Genomic DNA, 15,867 nt, shown 5'->3' with positions numbered 1-15,867 from the left:
CGCTGGTCCTCGCAGTCCCGCTGCAAGCCGGAGATGGAAAGTGACTTGATTCCTCTCCTCGCTGTTGCCTCAGACGCCAGGAAACTCGAGCGGCGCCCGCGAATCGGGAGCCGCAAAGCGTGGGATGAAGTCAGAGTCAGCGGGAATTAGAAGGGTGAGTCCGCTGAACAGCCCGCTCCTCCAAAGAAGCACACACAGGGCTTAGGTCCACCCCCCTGATTTGTATCCACAGGGAGGAGGTGGCGGGAAGAGGACCAGCTGTGGCAGGTTAGCGCACTGCCCGCTGGTCCTCGCAGTCCCGCTGCAAGCCGGAGATGGAAAGTGGCTTGATTCCTCTCCTCGCTGTTGCCTCAGACGCCAGGATACTCGAGCGGCGCCCGCGAAGCGGGAGCCGCGAGGCGTGGGATGAAGTCCGAGTCAGCGGGAATTAGAAGGGTGAGTCCGCTGAACAGCCCGCTCCTCCAAAGAAACACAAGGAAACCCTCCTTACCCTCTGCCTGATACAACCTTACTTTCCTAACTACCTTCTTAGAGGTGTGACGGAAAAAATTTCTTATTGTTTGCCTCATATAGCCCCACCCTTCTTTCTCTGGATCGTCAGTACCCCACTTTATGTACATACACGTACCTAGCATTACCCATATGCCAGGACTATATATACAGAAACAATTCCCTTTAGTCTCACTCCTCTGGGCCACATGTGATACTAAGCATTTCCATTTCTCAAGTCAAACAAGTGTCAACTTTAAGTGTATAGAGTGCTTCCTCAGCCGGACTATTGGACAGAATACAGTCAGACTCACCTAGCTTTGCAGCTGTAGTTTTGGCTCTTTCCAAGCACTGCTCTAGAAGCTTTAACATCTTTGGGGTGTCTGGAGTAACAACTTTACTGCCATCTTCGAATGAAGGGAAAAAGAAAAGATGGAAACATCAGTATATTTTTACAACAGATACCAATCATTATCAGTCACAGTACTCCTGCTAAAGCCAACACTGCACCTGCATCCATCCTCTCCTCAAAACATGTTGAAATAGACAAATGCTCCATACCTGAAAGATGACCTTACGCCCTTTCTACTGTGCACACCGTCTATAAGTGTAAAAATATACCCTGTCCAAGAACTTTAATAGAGGTAGTAGTCAAGAAGAAAATAAGTAATGCTTACAATTATATTAGTATGAAGAAACAATGGTTTAGGAAGGACCGAGTCATCATTTATATGGGCAAACAAAACGCCCAAGTGTCACCTCGTTACACAGCAACTCTACATAGCTCTAGACTTTACAGAAATGGGTCTATTAGCATTTTGAGAACACAATTCTATGCAAGACATTATCAGCTAGCTTGAGTTTGTTTAAAAAAAGAAGTGCTTATACTCAGGACAGCATACAAAAATATTTTAACGTTTCTTTGCATACTTAGATTTGTATAGAGTGCAATGTGAATGTGCCAGCTGACCTAGACTGGGTTCTTCTTAATAGAGAAATTAAGCCTGTAAGAAGGTATTTTCTAGTTCTACCGCTCCCATATAAAATACCAGAATGGTGAGGTCTTCTCAGTGTATGGTGCTGAGGTTCAGTATGAATTTCAAAGATTTTACCTAGTGGTTGTGGAGTTAGAGGTGTATTCCAAAACACAGTGCATCATCATGGTCAAACTGCGACTCAACTCTGAAGAATGCCTCAATGTCAGGAGTCTTAAGGCTAAATGCATCACCACAAAGGAGAATCCCTCGCCTTCAAAATGAACACTTGGAACCAATACCGAAACCAATCTTGAAGTAAATACTGATGCTAAAACTCACCTTGGCATCAATAATGCAGCTTATGTTGACGCGAAAAAACGATGGATTAGAATGCGCTTGAGCTTTTGCCAGTGAATGAGCTTAATTTGAGTATTCCCTTCATGACCTCGTTGTTGCAGTTGACACTGTAAGTGCGACAAGTATGCCCAGATGTTGGTTACGTTCTCATTGTGCTATAGGACTCAAGCTACACCTTACTGGCAAGGCCCAAGTAGGGCAAAACCTTTCTGGGGTTGCTTGTAGTCCCTTCTAAAGGGGCCTCACCTCCTTTGGGACAGACAATTCCAATGAGAAGCTGGGTCAGTACTGATTTGCATAATGCAGGCCTTTGTTTAGAGTGGCATGGTGGGTGAAAAACAATGAAACCTGAGCGACTGTCAGGGGCTGAGATTAATTCATGCATTCCATCCATCACCTTTTTGTTATTGCAGCTAATGTTAATGCAGACACAGTGGTTGAAGAACAGTTATCCACAAGCTTGAAAAACCCCTTGTGGTATGTGAGGAAGTCTATGTTGAAAACAAGGGTAGGGATGAGGCATCTCTATCTTCTGGGCCTTAGCAAAAGGCAGTTACAAGCTATTTCAACTGCTCTTCTTTGCAGCTCTGGAAAAAGTGGCTTAATATGGTGATCCTGGAGAACATATTGCCTGAGTGGAAAAACAGAAGCACAGGTTTGTGGCTGGAGCAGGACATTGTGTGCTGTAGATAGAAAACGTCCTTCTTTGTAGAATCTAGGTGACCTAGTGTTCCAGGATTTAACAGGTTCTGTGGAAAACGTCCTTCTTTGTAGAATCTAGGTGACCTAGTGTTCCAGGATTTAACAGGTTCTGTGGAAATTACCACTTGTCTTGTGAGGGGGATCTCATGGAGAATAAACTCACTCTTTTCATATGGTTAGATGCTAGCAGACTTTCAAAATGCCAGTTCCTGAAAATTACACACAGCAGTGTTGCGAGTGTTCGTGTTGATCGGAGGTCCTTGTCACAGATGTTGGGTGGAAAGCCACCAACCAGCGGTGGGAGGCCTTCCGCCCGACATGGTAGGTTTACGGTCAGACCGCCGTATTCGGATGATGGCGGTTGGTTGGAGTCAAACCTGCGGGTTGATTCCAATGTGTTTCTGACACATCGGTTGTGCGTCGGAAAGACAACATAATCCTTAATGACGGCGTTTCCACAGTCGGGATTATGATGTCTGTTTTCGTCAGCCATTCCATGTCGGCCTTTCCAACATGGAAACGCTGGTGGAAAGTGACAGTGGGGGCCGCTAGCACGGTCCCCTTGCCCCTGGCCCTCTACAATGGCACCTATAGTGCCCCCTAAACATCCCTGCACCGTGTGGCAGGCAAGGTTCCTGCCACACTGTGCAGGGATGTTCATAAACATCCATCATTCAATGTAAGCTTGTGCTGCGGGCCTTCCATTGGAAAATGGACGTCGTATTAATGCGGTTGGAACCACCGACCTGAGGTTGGGTGGTTCGAAACTGCAACAGTGTCTCGCCAGACATTGTAATCAGGCCTTTAGTGGTTTGGTGCACACTCAGCTAGGGAAGCCATGGCACCTAAAGCATTCTTACTGGGGGCTTGCAGAGAGGACATCATGAAGATGGCTGACTGATCATCTGATTCTACTTTCAAGCATTTCCACTTCAAACCTGTGGAACAGGTGGCTTCAGTGGTAGTAAGTAAAATTTTAAGTTGCATAATCCTCGACTCCCTTCCTGACATAGAATATAAGATTTCCTAGCTGATGTAAAGAAAAATTTTCAGTTCTATTAAGGAAAAGGGCAAGAATGATCCCACATGTAGATGACATCTGTTTGATGACACAACCCTATGAAGATTACACAGTAGGTAGGTAGTTTTCTCTCGAATAACAAGGGATAAGGATATTGTCTCTGTATGAATTGCTTTCAGGAATGAATATATGGCCCAACCACTGATGGACTATGATATTACAAAAATTTTGAAGAGGACATAAGGATTGATATTAGATTGTATGGATTGAAGAGACTGTTGTTCGTAGGGTGAAAAAAAACAGGAATGAGTTCAGGGAGAAGGTAGAATCGAGTTCGCAGGAAGAAAGAGGAGCAGAGTATATTCGAGGAGCAGAGGATAGTCGGGAAGGAATGTGTACATGGCTATGGACTGCCACTTGTTGTTGCAGACTAAAGTTTTATCCTGTGCCTCATAGAAAATGTAGTGTTTTATTGGTTAGTTAAATTTAGGGCTGCTATTGAATAAAGTGAAAACGTTCCTTTTCTTTTATGTCAGCTAGGAAATTCTATAATCCAAAACATATTGTGCTCTTCTTATTTAGTTCAGCATGTTGCAGAGAAGATTTTTTATAAGCAAGAGATGCACATTTCCGAGAGTCTAGCAATGCAGTTTCTGAGGAACAATGTAGTTTGCTATTTTTAATTTTTTTATTTTAACGATTGTAGATGATTTATTCAAAATCGTCAATACACTTTGGGCAAATATAAAGATTACTAGAGCTTAACCCAATACACGGTCTTTTCCCATGTATCTTGTTTTTATTATGTAAGGCTACACTTTAACATAACAGATCCTGTCACTTGCTCATGGTCAACTTTGTGGAGCGTTAGTGACTCCAATCAGAGTCTATGATTCAGAAAAGGGGTGGTGATTCAGAAAAGGGGGTGGTGATGAACAGAGTGTCTGAATTAAGCAGACCACTCTTACCCAGTCCAAAGATCAGGGCTTGATCCATCACCGTTTTTTAGCTCACTGCACCATCCCAGCTCAGAACTTGGCTATATGCAAATTAGTCTGACCCTGGCCCAGTGCATCATGGGAACAGGGCAGACCAAACTACCAAGCCAATTCTTATACTGGGAAGGAAACAAGCTACCGGGGCCCGGTTTCTGGCATTTCAGCCGTCTTCGGCCCGGCTTGCTTGAATCCTGATGGTGCAATGAGCAAGGGACTCACATCTGAGTATACCCTTCCACGCTTATGGTGGACAAAAATGATTCTAGGCTCCCAAGAGAAAGGGTTAAAAGATGCGTTTGTGGAAGGAGCTATCTGGTATTCCAGTGTGTATGATGTGTGTCTGATTTGCAGCATTCTTTCTGCTTATATAAAGGACACAGCACTGTACTACAACGTTTGCTATATTTATTTTTAATAAACCTCTCAAACCACTACAAGCCCAGTAAGAGTGTTGGGGGCGAGAAGGAGGGCATGGGGCTAATCAAAATAGGAAATTCCCAAGACCAGATATGAATCAGACAGGTGAAGTCTTTAACTGTTACTTGAAACATGTCTAACTGAGGGTGAAATTTAAGACTTCAACGCGGTTATGCTGGAATCCAGAACAAGCTATTTTCTCACCCAGGCTCTACTTTTAATTATGTTTGTTTTTGATGTTAGCTCTTTTTTTAATATTCTCAATTTTACAATGGGATATAAGGGCAAGCAAAGTATTAAACAGGCAGAACTCGGCTACTCTTGTGAAAGGACAGTGCATGGCTATGAAGCCTTGATGCCTGAACCCAATAACATTGCCCAGGGGTGGGGGCAGGAAATGTTCTTTCAAGCAGGCTACAGAGCTCAAACAGGAGACACAGAGTGTCAGATCATCAGGTGGAATACCAAACTCTCCTATCTATGTACAACACAAAGAAGCATGTCAATGTCTTAGGAGTTGAGATTACCTTTGTGGTTGTGTTACAAAGAAGTACTGGGCTGTTCCTGGAGAGAGTATGTGTACGGGTCACGTAGGTGTCTAGATGTGGTAGGGACTCAGGAGAGTCCTACAGATGGGCATCCATTTTGTTGGATGTAATGGCCTCGCACACCCTTTCAGGTGTCATGCTTCATCATTGGCAATGCTCCTCGTTGGGTCGGCGGTGCAATACCCTACGGGCAACACCTCAAAGAGGGGCTCTTTGGCGGAGATCTTCTTATCCAACAGCCGTTTGGGTGAAGTGCGGGTGTGGGGCCAGGTTGGTGTAGACGTATTGGTGAGTTAAAATGAGGCTAAGGGTACCAGGATCAAGTTTATTCTGGGGGTCCCCTGCTTCAATTAAAAGAAGAGACTATCCTGTACTCGATGGAAAGTTATATTTCCTTATTCGAGACTCGACTAGTAAGTGCAGAAAGTGGTCGACATGTTTCTCGCAGATGTGCAGTGACTAGCGATTCATCAGGACCTAAGTAAGAAATAAATCTGTCTACAAAAATTGATCTACCTAAGTATCAACTAATCATTTCAGGCTATAGAATGATCAGGAATGGTATACCTGTGTTGCGATGTGTCTTGCCTAAAGGTCAAGTGTATGTGCAACAACAGTACCCGGCGGGTAGTGCATCGGGTGAACGACCTCTGTAGTTTAGGTTCTGGTCTCCCATGTCTAAATGGTATGGCCTACCCCCCTCGCCGCCGGGTCCGGGTCCAATGATAGAAGGCAGTAAATCCCAAAGGGTAATTAAGGTGCTCTAACTTGTCCTTGAGCGCGAGTACATTTAGTTTGGTCGTTGAGATCATCTCAGCTGCTTAAGAAGGTTCTGTATTGCAGACTTCTTGTTCTTACTCTCTCCCCACTGTCAGCAGTGGATATATAACATCCACCATTTAGGTTTGCCACCTTAAGCATTAGAACTTTAACATAAGTCTGGTAATTATTTGATTGTAAAGCACACTTTCCTCTTCCCCACCTATGAATAATATACTCAGTGCTTTTAAAACAATAAAGTATCTGTAAGTCGTTTCTCAAAATTGTAGCACTCTGTGGTTGGTCTACATTGTTGGACTCAATATGACAATTTATCTGTTATTTAAATTAGTGGACCTACAACAGCTGTGTCAGGCCACTGACAGAAAAGATCTGTGAAAATAAACTCAAACAACGAAGAAATTCATGAGTGAAGAATGAACAACACCTAGGACTCACCAGAAACTGCTATGACTCAGAAATGCGGTTTGTCACAAAGAGGGAAAATCAAAAATTGGCATTATACCTGCGATTCCTTCGGCTTCTTCCAGCAAGATCTGAGATATGTAGTTGATGCTCCTCAGGTACTCAACATATGCCTCCTAAAAAAAAATTTTTTTAAAAGAGTAGAGAAAGGAAAGCTAGTTACCTTTTTGTGTTTCCAAACTTGTCTGAAATTCATTAACAAATACTCCTAACTCATTCTCATGATTTAATCATGCCTATCTCCTGTGTCATGCCTACTGCATGACGTTTGCATATCCATAAAACTCCATGTCCATCACAATCTATTGAACAAACAGAATAGAGACATAAAAATAATATATTGCTTGCCAGTAATAAGTAAGCAAACCAACAAGGTTATCAGACAGGAAAAGCACATGTTTATGTTAAAAACCTCAAACAAAAAGGAAAGTGGCTGCATGAGAGGGGAAAGGTTAAATTATGAAATTATGATATACCTAAAGAGCTATCTTTGTTGTTTGAAATTTGCATGGTTCCACTATGTTAATGTTAATGTTAATGGGTGTCTTATATAGCGCACGGCTACTCCAAAGAGTGTCCCGGCGCTTTCTGACCCGTAGCTGAAAAGAGAGATAAGGAAACAGGGGACATACCAGTTATTGATTGTAAAGCCACGTTTTCAAGGCCTTTCTAAAGGCCAGCAGATTGAGAATGCGGCGCAGATCGACGGGAAGGGAGTTCCACAGTTTAGGGGCGAGATGTTTAAACAAGCGTCCACCTATCCTGACTCTCCTAATGGGTGGAACAGTTGCCAGGCAAAGAAATTCAGATCTAAGAGATCGAGTGGGCTTATAGAGAGAAAGCAGTTTCTGAATGTAATAGGCACCTATCGAATGGAGTGCCTTATGGGCCAATGTAAGAGCCTTAAATGTAATCCGCTTCCTGACAGGAAGCCAGTGAAGGGAAAGAAGCAACTCCGATGCCCTAGCATGGCGGGGTAAGCCAAAAATGGCCCTTGCCGCGGAATTCTGGACTACCTGAAGTTTGTGCAGGAGGTAGTCAGGCAAACCAAGGTAGAGGACATTGGAGTAGTCGAGCCTGGAACAAATTAAAGCCTGTACCGTCAGCTTCCTGTGGACCAGAGGAAGAAATTTGCGCAGCATTTTTAACAGACCAAAACAAGTACTGGTGAGACCTGTAATTTGGGATTTCAGTGATAGGGTGTTGTCAATTTTAATCCCAAGGTTTTTAGCAACAGTGGAGGAAGAAGAAGGGGGTGACATACTCACTGGCCACCATTCCTGCCAAGGCGGGTCTACCTGACAACCAAAGAAGAGCACCTCCGATTTGTCGGGGTTGCACTTGAGGCTGCTTCGCTGAAACCAGTCGAAGACAGCCCCAAGGCAACCGCAGATGCTCTCCCCGTCGAACTCCGTGCCTTTTTTACAGGTGAAGAGAAGCTGGGTGTCGTCAGCGTATGATATGATCTGGGCACCCAGAGACTCCGCCAGTACTGCCAATGGAGTCATAAAGATGTTAAAGAGGGTCGGGCTAAGCACCGACCCTTGTGGGACTCCAACATCCATCGGCGGCACCTCGGCAGAGTACGGGGGGGCCCAGACCACTTGTCGACGACCCGCTAGGTAAGATCTCAGCCAGCTCAACACCGTCCCTTTGAGACCGATCTCGTAAAGTCTCCTCAAGAGGGCCTCATGAGGGACGGTGTCGAAGGCTGCCGACAGGTCCAACATCACCAGCATAGCTCTTCCGCCTGAGTCGAGGGCTTCCTTGATTGCTTCATTTACTTCCAATAGAGCGGTCTCAGTGCTCAAATTGGAGCGGAAGCCTGACTGGGTAGGGTGGAGTAACCCATGGTCTTCAAGGAAGGAGGAGAGCACAGAGTGGACGTGCTTCTCGACGATCTTAGCTAAACTGGGCAGGAGAGATATGGGTCTGTAGTTGGCATGTTTCTCAGGATCAAGGCCAGGTTTTTTCAAGAGTGGAACAACCATTGCCCTCTTACATATTACTATAAACAACTAGGCAGCTGCTGTGTACTTTAAAACATGTGTTCAATAAAGCAAACGAAAGGAATTCTAGCCATGCCTATTTTCCCATCATATCTAATATCACACCCATAATTCAATGTTGTCTCACATTTAGGTATATTAGAATAGAAAACAAGTAGAAGACCGCCAGTCACAGTTGCAGGACACATCAATACCTGAACCAGCATCTTTTAATGGAATAACGTGAGCTGTGAACAGCGATGGCAAAACTAAGCCCCAGAGTCAAACTGGCAGACAAAAAGATCATATTGATTCTAGCAAATAGAAACACCTAAAGGTCATCCCTATCTGCATTAAATATTTGAGCTCCTAAATGGCTCCTCTAAGTTCCTTGCTGGTCCGAAGAGGAGGGATGCTGTTTACCATCATGACTGTGTGGCAGCTACCCAGCTGACAAAAGGCTCTGAACATGGCTCAGCTAAAAAAAGACAGAATCCTCAACATCACATGTGCAGATATGAAACACTGCATAGATCTCACTCTATAAGAACTCCATCAATGACACAACTCCTCGATTCATGATAGAGGTAAGTTTCCTGACCGGTAAATTCAGTGATGCTGGAGACACTGAATCCAATGACCTGGATTACCATTCTTTTGCCATTCCAGGTGCCATTTCATTGAATCTCGATGATACTGGTACAACCCTAGATACAACCCTAACAAGTACCCACTATCCACTCTCCCCTTAATGACATTTTCAAGAGATCACAACGCATCGCTAGGGAGTCTGACAAGTTAATTTCTTTGCCTCAAGTCTGTGCATGAGGGCAAGGTGTTCCTGGTCTTTATACGACCCCCATGGGCACGAGCCCTATGCCTACAATTTAGATATGGGCGTTTACCTGTAACAGCCTTAATGGCAAAATAGAGGGAGGCGAACCAGGAATCTGAGTGTTGTCCATGCTGCCAAACGTCTGCGAAAGTGGCGAACACGTGTTGTTTTTTTGTCCCCTTTATGCGAAACCGAGGTTGTGGTGGTGGCCATCTCTAAATTCTTGTATGCAGCTTGCATAATTAGAAGTAAAGTGTTAAAAGCCACACAAAGCCAGGTTGTGAATGCCTCCATATGATTTTACCCTTCATCGCCAATTCTCGCCACTGCGGCTGCCGCCGCCAACCAGCACGCACGAGGAGGCGCATTAAATCAGCTCGGGCTTCCCGCAGCGCGAGAGCCCATCATCGCCAATTCTCGTCTGCCTTTTGCCGCACCAGGACTCCAGGTCCCAGGTACCTTTGGGCAATACGGCCGCCGCTGAAGACCAGCGCGCACCAGGATACGCATTAAATCAGCTCAGGGCACCCGCAGCGCGGGACGCGCGTGGACGAGCCCGAGCCGTGCCCGGGCAAAGCCTGGTTCAAGGGCAGGCACATTTACGCATGCCATTGCCCGGAAGAGGCTGGGTTGAGCCCCCCCCCTGACATCTGTCCTAGGAGGATCGGCTTCCAGAAACCGGGGAGCGGAGAAAATCACAAGATACAGCATCTACAAACTGTGCTATTATTAGCCATTACAAGCAAGGTGAAACACAAAGTACTAGGTTCCTGTTGGGTTCAAGCACTCGGGGTGCCACTGCAGAATCTTTTGAATCCTGGGTGGGTAGGTCAACGTCAGTACCAGGGAAAGATAACGATGTTTGCTGCCAGGCGGATGCAGATGTTCAAGTATAGTACCAAGTATCCGTAATAAGACCAGAACCCCCATATGCCCAAAATTCAACCTCTGCCTATGCTTCTAACATGGCTAGTTGTGAGCCTCGGAGTAAAGACCGATACAGATTAGTATGGTAAATAAACAACACTATATGAATCGGCCAGGGTCTAGGTACAGAGGGGATTGGGATAGTAGAAAGTACTGTAATGGGGCTAGGGAAGAGCGGTGTGATCTACCTTCCATTAATCTACCCCCTGCCTCATCTCCTTATCTTAGCTGGTGTACCCGAGCTTAAACAAGGACAGTGGAAAACGCATCATGATTTGAAGAATAAATGCATGTTTTGGTTAGCAAAGCAGAGACAATTCTCTTAAGAAAATGCTGGAGAGATCCTCATGGCCCATAGGGTAAGGTGGGTGGGATATAGACCTAAAGATGTGCAAGGGGACTGCATAGTGATCAATTAAAAAAACGAAATGATCGCTCAAAGCCTCTTAGGTCCAAACCTTCATAATCAAGAGGAGGGAATTAAATCTCTATCACTATGGTACTTCTACATCCCACACCAAGTACTAGACCCTAGTGCGCATATGAGCGACGATCAGGGGCTGTGGAAGCAGAATCATCTTCATGCAAGACAGTGGTACCATCTCCCCAGACTCCTATTATACAATATACCCACAGCAAATAGATTCGGGATTCTGGGAGAGGTAGACTGACTCACAGTAATGCAGTATCCTGAATAGACAACCATCATCCAGCAGGAAAACAAGGAGAGGGGCTTCTTTAATAGGGAAGTTTGTTCCATAAGTATTACGTCTGGATCAGGAGAAGGAGCCCTGGGGGACCTCCATGTTATAATTTTCCCAGGTGGGGGCAGTCAGGCAAGAGGTGATGGCCCTACCGTTCTGGGGCAGTCGACCCTCGTAATTCGCTTAAATACAAACCTATGCCAACACAAGCAGTGCCTCCGGCTACAGCTCCAGTGCCCCCTGTAGACTTCAACCCCCCCAGTGTTTGCTGTTGATAGTACTCATCAACCTAGTGAAATAAGGCCTTTCAATGATAAACCTAGGTTACCTATGCCTTCTATTTCTAGATACCCAATAAAGTTAAGGATTTTATCCTGGAATGTTGCGGGTCTTAGAAATAAGCTTGACAACCATGACTGGGGGAATTTTGTGGATCAATAAGACATCTGTATGTTCCAAGAAAGCTGGGATAGGGAGGTTGGGTTTTGCATCCTATAGTATAGCTGCAACTTTCAAGGGTAAGGGTAAGCCCTTAAGAAGTCTCTGCATTTGGGTCGAATCCCATCTGTGCCGTTTAGTCAAACCGCAGGAGTTTCATTCCAACGACATCCAGTGCCTTGTTCTGACATTCACATCCAAGTTTAGAATTGCTCTGGTAAACATCTACTCCAAGCCTGTCATCAACAGCCATGAATCAGCGACCTTTGAGCAACTAGCGACCTTCATATCTACCATCCCTAGTAACCATTAGATGGTCATCGGTAGGAATTTTAATTGTCAGTTTGAGCCCATGAGTGACTTTAATGAAGGAATACCCAGTGAAGAAGATCTACACTGGGCTGTTCCAGAGGCAAGCATCCCGCCTCTCAGGGCGTGGACACCGCTGGTGCTTCTGATCAAATCCCTTACTCTGAACCACTCCTTAAGGGCTTGTAATGGTCAAACTAAATCTGACACGCCAGGGAAACACACGTTGAATCTTCCAGGACACTCCTCCATCATAGATTACATTCTAATCGACTTTAGGATCTGGCATCGGGTGGTTGACTTAGTTGTCTCCACCTGACATGATAGGGACCATAATGCCCTAACTGTGGAGCTAGAACTGCCATTCAGTGAAGTAGGTGCTGGTTCAAACATACCACCTGATGAAAGATTGGTCATGACCAATGATAGAAGAAGGGCTCAGTGGACAGCCATTCAGCAATCGTGTTAAGATGGCCTCTTTATATGATGCAGTTATCCCTTGTCTAGCGGCAGCAGAACAGTCCATCCCTGGCGATGGTGCTTGTATTTCTCTTGTGCAAATTGCAGAGGCCCATGAAATGTTGACATCTACCCTAGCTGACATCTTTTTTCCAACATCACGACCAAGTGGTTTTAAAAAGAGTAAACATCCCTGGTTCAGGGACAGCTTCCGGAGTGCTAAACTAGCCTTAATTAAGGCAATTAAATCCAAAGACAGGCCCCTAATTTGAGCAAACAGGGCACTATACAGAGCTAGTATTACTGAAGCCAAAAAAGCCTGGGAGCTGGATTAGTGGGAATCCCTCAAGCAAGCTTCATCTGCCCACGATATGAAGGCATTCTGGTGTATAGTGAATACAGGCAGCAGGGAAGAGAAGTCAGCCATTGAACCAAATATTGCTGCCGACAAATGGAAAGATCACGTTGAGGCCTTGTATCAAAGGTTGGGGGACATGGGTAATAATGCAACAAATGAGATTGCTCCACTGCAAAACATCTGTACTGAGGCTTCACGGATAACCCTTACAGAGATAACAAACGCCTTAAATAAAATTGCCCCTTCCAAAGCACCTGGCCTCGATAAGATTCCTGGGGACCTCTTTCAGTCTGAGCCAACCATCTGTTCCCCCTATTTTTGGATCCTATTTAATCCTATATTGCAGGGAATGGCTATTCCATCCACTTGGACGGGTGCGGAAATTCTCCCAGTCTACAAAAAGGGTTCACCGCTCCTCCCCTCAAACTATAGGCCCATACGTTTAATCGATGTAAGTCAGAACATTTTCGCCAGGGTGTTGTTGGCCCGTCTCCAAGCCTGGATGGACGAACATAAAATGTTAAGCCCACTGCAAGCGGGTTTCAGGGAAAGCAAGTCCACCACTGACCAAATATTCAGGCTACAACTCTTGTACTGGAAAACGGTGACAATAAAAGGTGACAGTCTCTAATTGATCTTCGTGGATTTACAATCCGCATTCTATCAAGTAACAAGAGACAAACTGTGGGCCTTTCTAAGTGATCTGTGGGTGCCTCTTTATTTCTGCCATATGCTCAGACGTTTGCACGAAGGTAATTATGCCCAAATTAGATTCGGCATACGGGTGGAACTCACCTCACCTATATCTATAAACAGATGGGTAAGGCAGGGGTGTGTGCTTGCACCAACCCTTTTCTTTTTTATGGATTTTTATTATTATGATCATACAGACAAACAAAAAAGGGAACAATAATGTATACAAAGTGATATGTTACACTTACACTGTCTGCTAAGGGGAAGGGGGAGGGTGGAGTATCCATGTATATGGAAACAATAATGTTATTTATACAGAAGCAAGGAAAGTGTGCTTTTATTCACGAAACACTAGTCAAGTCAAAAACCACTTTATTCGATTTTGTTAAAAATCATAAAAGCATACTACAGCAATATAAAATCATTCCACTGTAAAATCATTCCAATTACACATTTTGCAATTTCATATAACACAAAATAGTTAAAAACACATTTTGTAAAAATTCCAAATTGTACAATTCAATTTTAAAAGGTCATAAAAACTTATGTGCAAAAGAGCCAGATATATTTTAAATCATCCCAGTCCCCGTTGATTAGCTTGTGCTTTCCTCCTCCTAATTCGAACTGCAGCCACAAGATAATTTGCCACACTAAACATTACTAAGGGAGAATCAAGCATTTGTAAGAACAAAAAAGCGGGTTTTGCTTGCATGAACGCTTTGTCCTTCAGTAAAGGTAACAAATACTTTCTCCTTGGAACTTGGTAAAAAGGGCAAAACAGCACGAGGTGTATGTTGTCTTGTATGGAAAAATTATCACATTCACATACTGGTGCATCCTCAAGTTTGCACCAACCCTGTCTATCACTAAGTACCAAGTATATCTGGTTGAACCTAAACTTAACCAGGAGCCATCTATGAAATGGGATATTAACTAAAGTAAGGTACGGTTGGATGGCAATACATGTAAGAGTCATATAATGTGCTCTGACCGTAGGTTTTAATAACTGGAGTTGTTCTCTCTCCAGAGACTTGAGTCTGCAAAAATTCTCTTTGACCCAAGCTAGGTCAGCCTTTTTTAAACCAAGCGGGGAGGAGAAAATCTCCGGACGTCCAAGTTCTTTCGAGCACTTATTAATGTAAGCCAGCCAAGCAATATCTTTATGTTTATCCAATTTTAGACAGTCCAACAAAATTTTGTGGTTAAGACTTAAGTTGTTGTTGGTCCAAACTCTTATCCATAATAGAATAGGAGCCATCGAGAGGATATCTGTAATATAACTAACTCCAAGCTCCTGATGGACTGCGAAAGTGGCTGTTGATAAGGGGAGTCCTAACACAGAACATAAAAACTTATTAACCTCTGTTTGAATGGTTTCAGTTTTTACATAACCCCATAATCCAGCTCCGTATCTCGCTATAGCCAATGATTTTGCCCTATACAAGGCCAAAAGTGCACCACTTGGTTTCCCCCCCAATCTCCTTGCAAAACTTAAGATTGCATTTACAGAACTCCTTACAGCTTTGGTCTTTGCTACTACCTGAGGGGTCCAGCTACCCTTGGTATCAAAGATAACTCCGAGGTAAGTGAACACTTTAACATTGCTGATCACTTCCCCTTTGCAGTAAAAGGATTTGGTGTTATTCTTTGCTGCCCCAAAGACCATAACATGGGATTTTGCGTTGTTAACTACAAGCTCAAGAGAGGACATAAAGTCACTAAATGCATTAAGAAGTCTCTGGAGGCCCAAATGTGTCCTAGCTATTAAAGCAGCATCATCCGCGTACAGGAGCACTGGGATGTGAGTGTCTCCTGCACGTGGAGTGTCCACAGATGCAGCCAAAAGAGTATTTTCCAGAGAATTTATGTACAATGTGAACAGCATGGGAGCAAGGATGCAACCTTGTCGCACACCCCTGCCTGATTTGAACCACGCTGTACGATGCCCCTCTTGATCCATTCTAATGGAAGCCTTAAGGTCTTTATGGAGTTCAGCCAAAAAGTGAACCAAAGGGGGGTCCAAACCCATCTGTAACAGCATGCCCCACAACTTAGCTCTGTTCACTAAATCGAACGCTGTAGACAGGTCCATGTATGCAACAAAAATAGTCCCTTTTTTAGCCTTCGTATATTTAGCAATTATCATGTTCAAGTTCAGACATTGGTCCTCTGTCCCTCTGCCTGACCGGAAACCATACTGGGCATTGGACAAGATGTTATTCTCTGTGGACCATTTATTAATCTTCTCCAATAAGACTTTTCCCAGAATCTTCATGGAGGAATCCAACAGGGATATGGGGCGATAACATTTTGGGTCATTTCTTACTCCTTTTTTAAAAATTGGAACAATAATTGAACATGCCCAAGTATTTGGAAAGCCCCCCTTAAGCACGTTATTAAAA

At 44.3% G+C, this 15,867-nt stretch overlaps 1 protein-coding gene across 1 annotated transcript in view; it reads right to left on the bottom strand.

Annotated features, from left to right (window-relative positions):
* VPS9D1 (VPS9 domain containing 1) overlaps positions 1-15,867 on the bottom strand; it is a 339,137-nt gene that overhangs the window by 286,173 nt on the left and 37,097 nt on the right. Inside the window, exons 2-3 of the mRNA XM_086945790.1 lie at positions 6,795-6,870; positions 804-896 (exon numbers count right to left, since the gene is read on the bottom strand). Coding sequence (XP_086801916.1) covers positions 804-896; positions 6,795-6,870 — 169 coding nt within the window. The remainder of the gene's footprint in view (positions 1-803; positions 897-6,794; positions 6,871-15,867) is intronic.

Source organism: Lissotriton vulgaris, chromosome 12, assembly GCF_964263255.1.
Source record: "Lissotriton vulgaris chromosome 12, aLisVul1.2, whole genome shotgun sequence".
Lineage (NCBI taxonomy): Eukaryota > Metazoa > Chordata > Amphibia > Caudata > Salamandridae > Lissotriton > Lissotriton vulgaris.
This window is presented reverse-complemented; position numbering and strand designations above follow the sequence as displayed.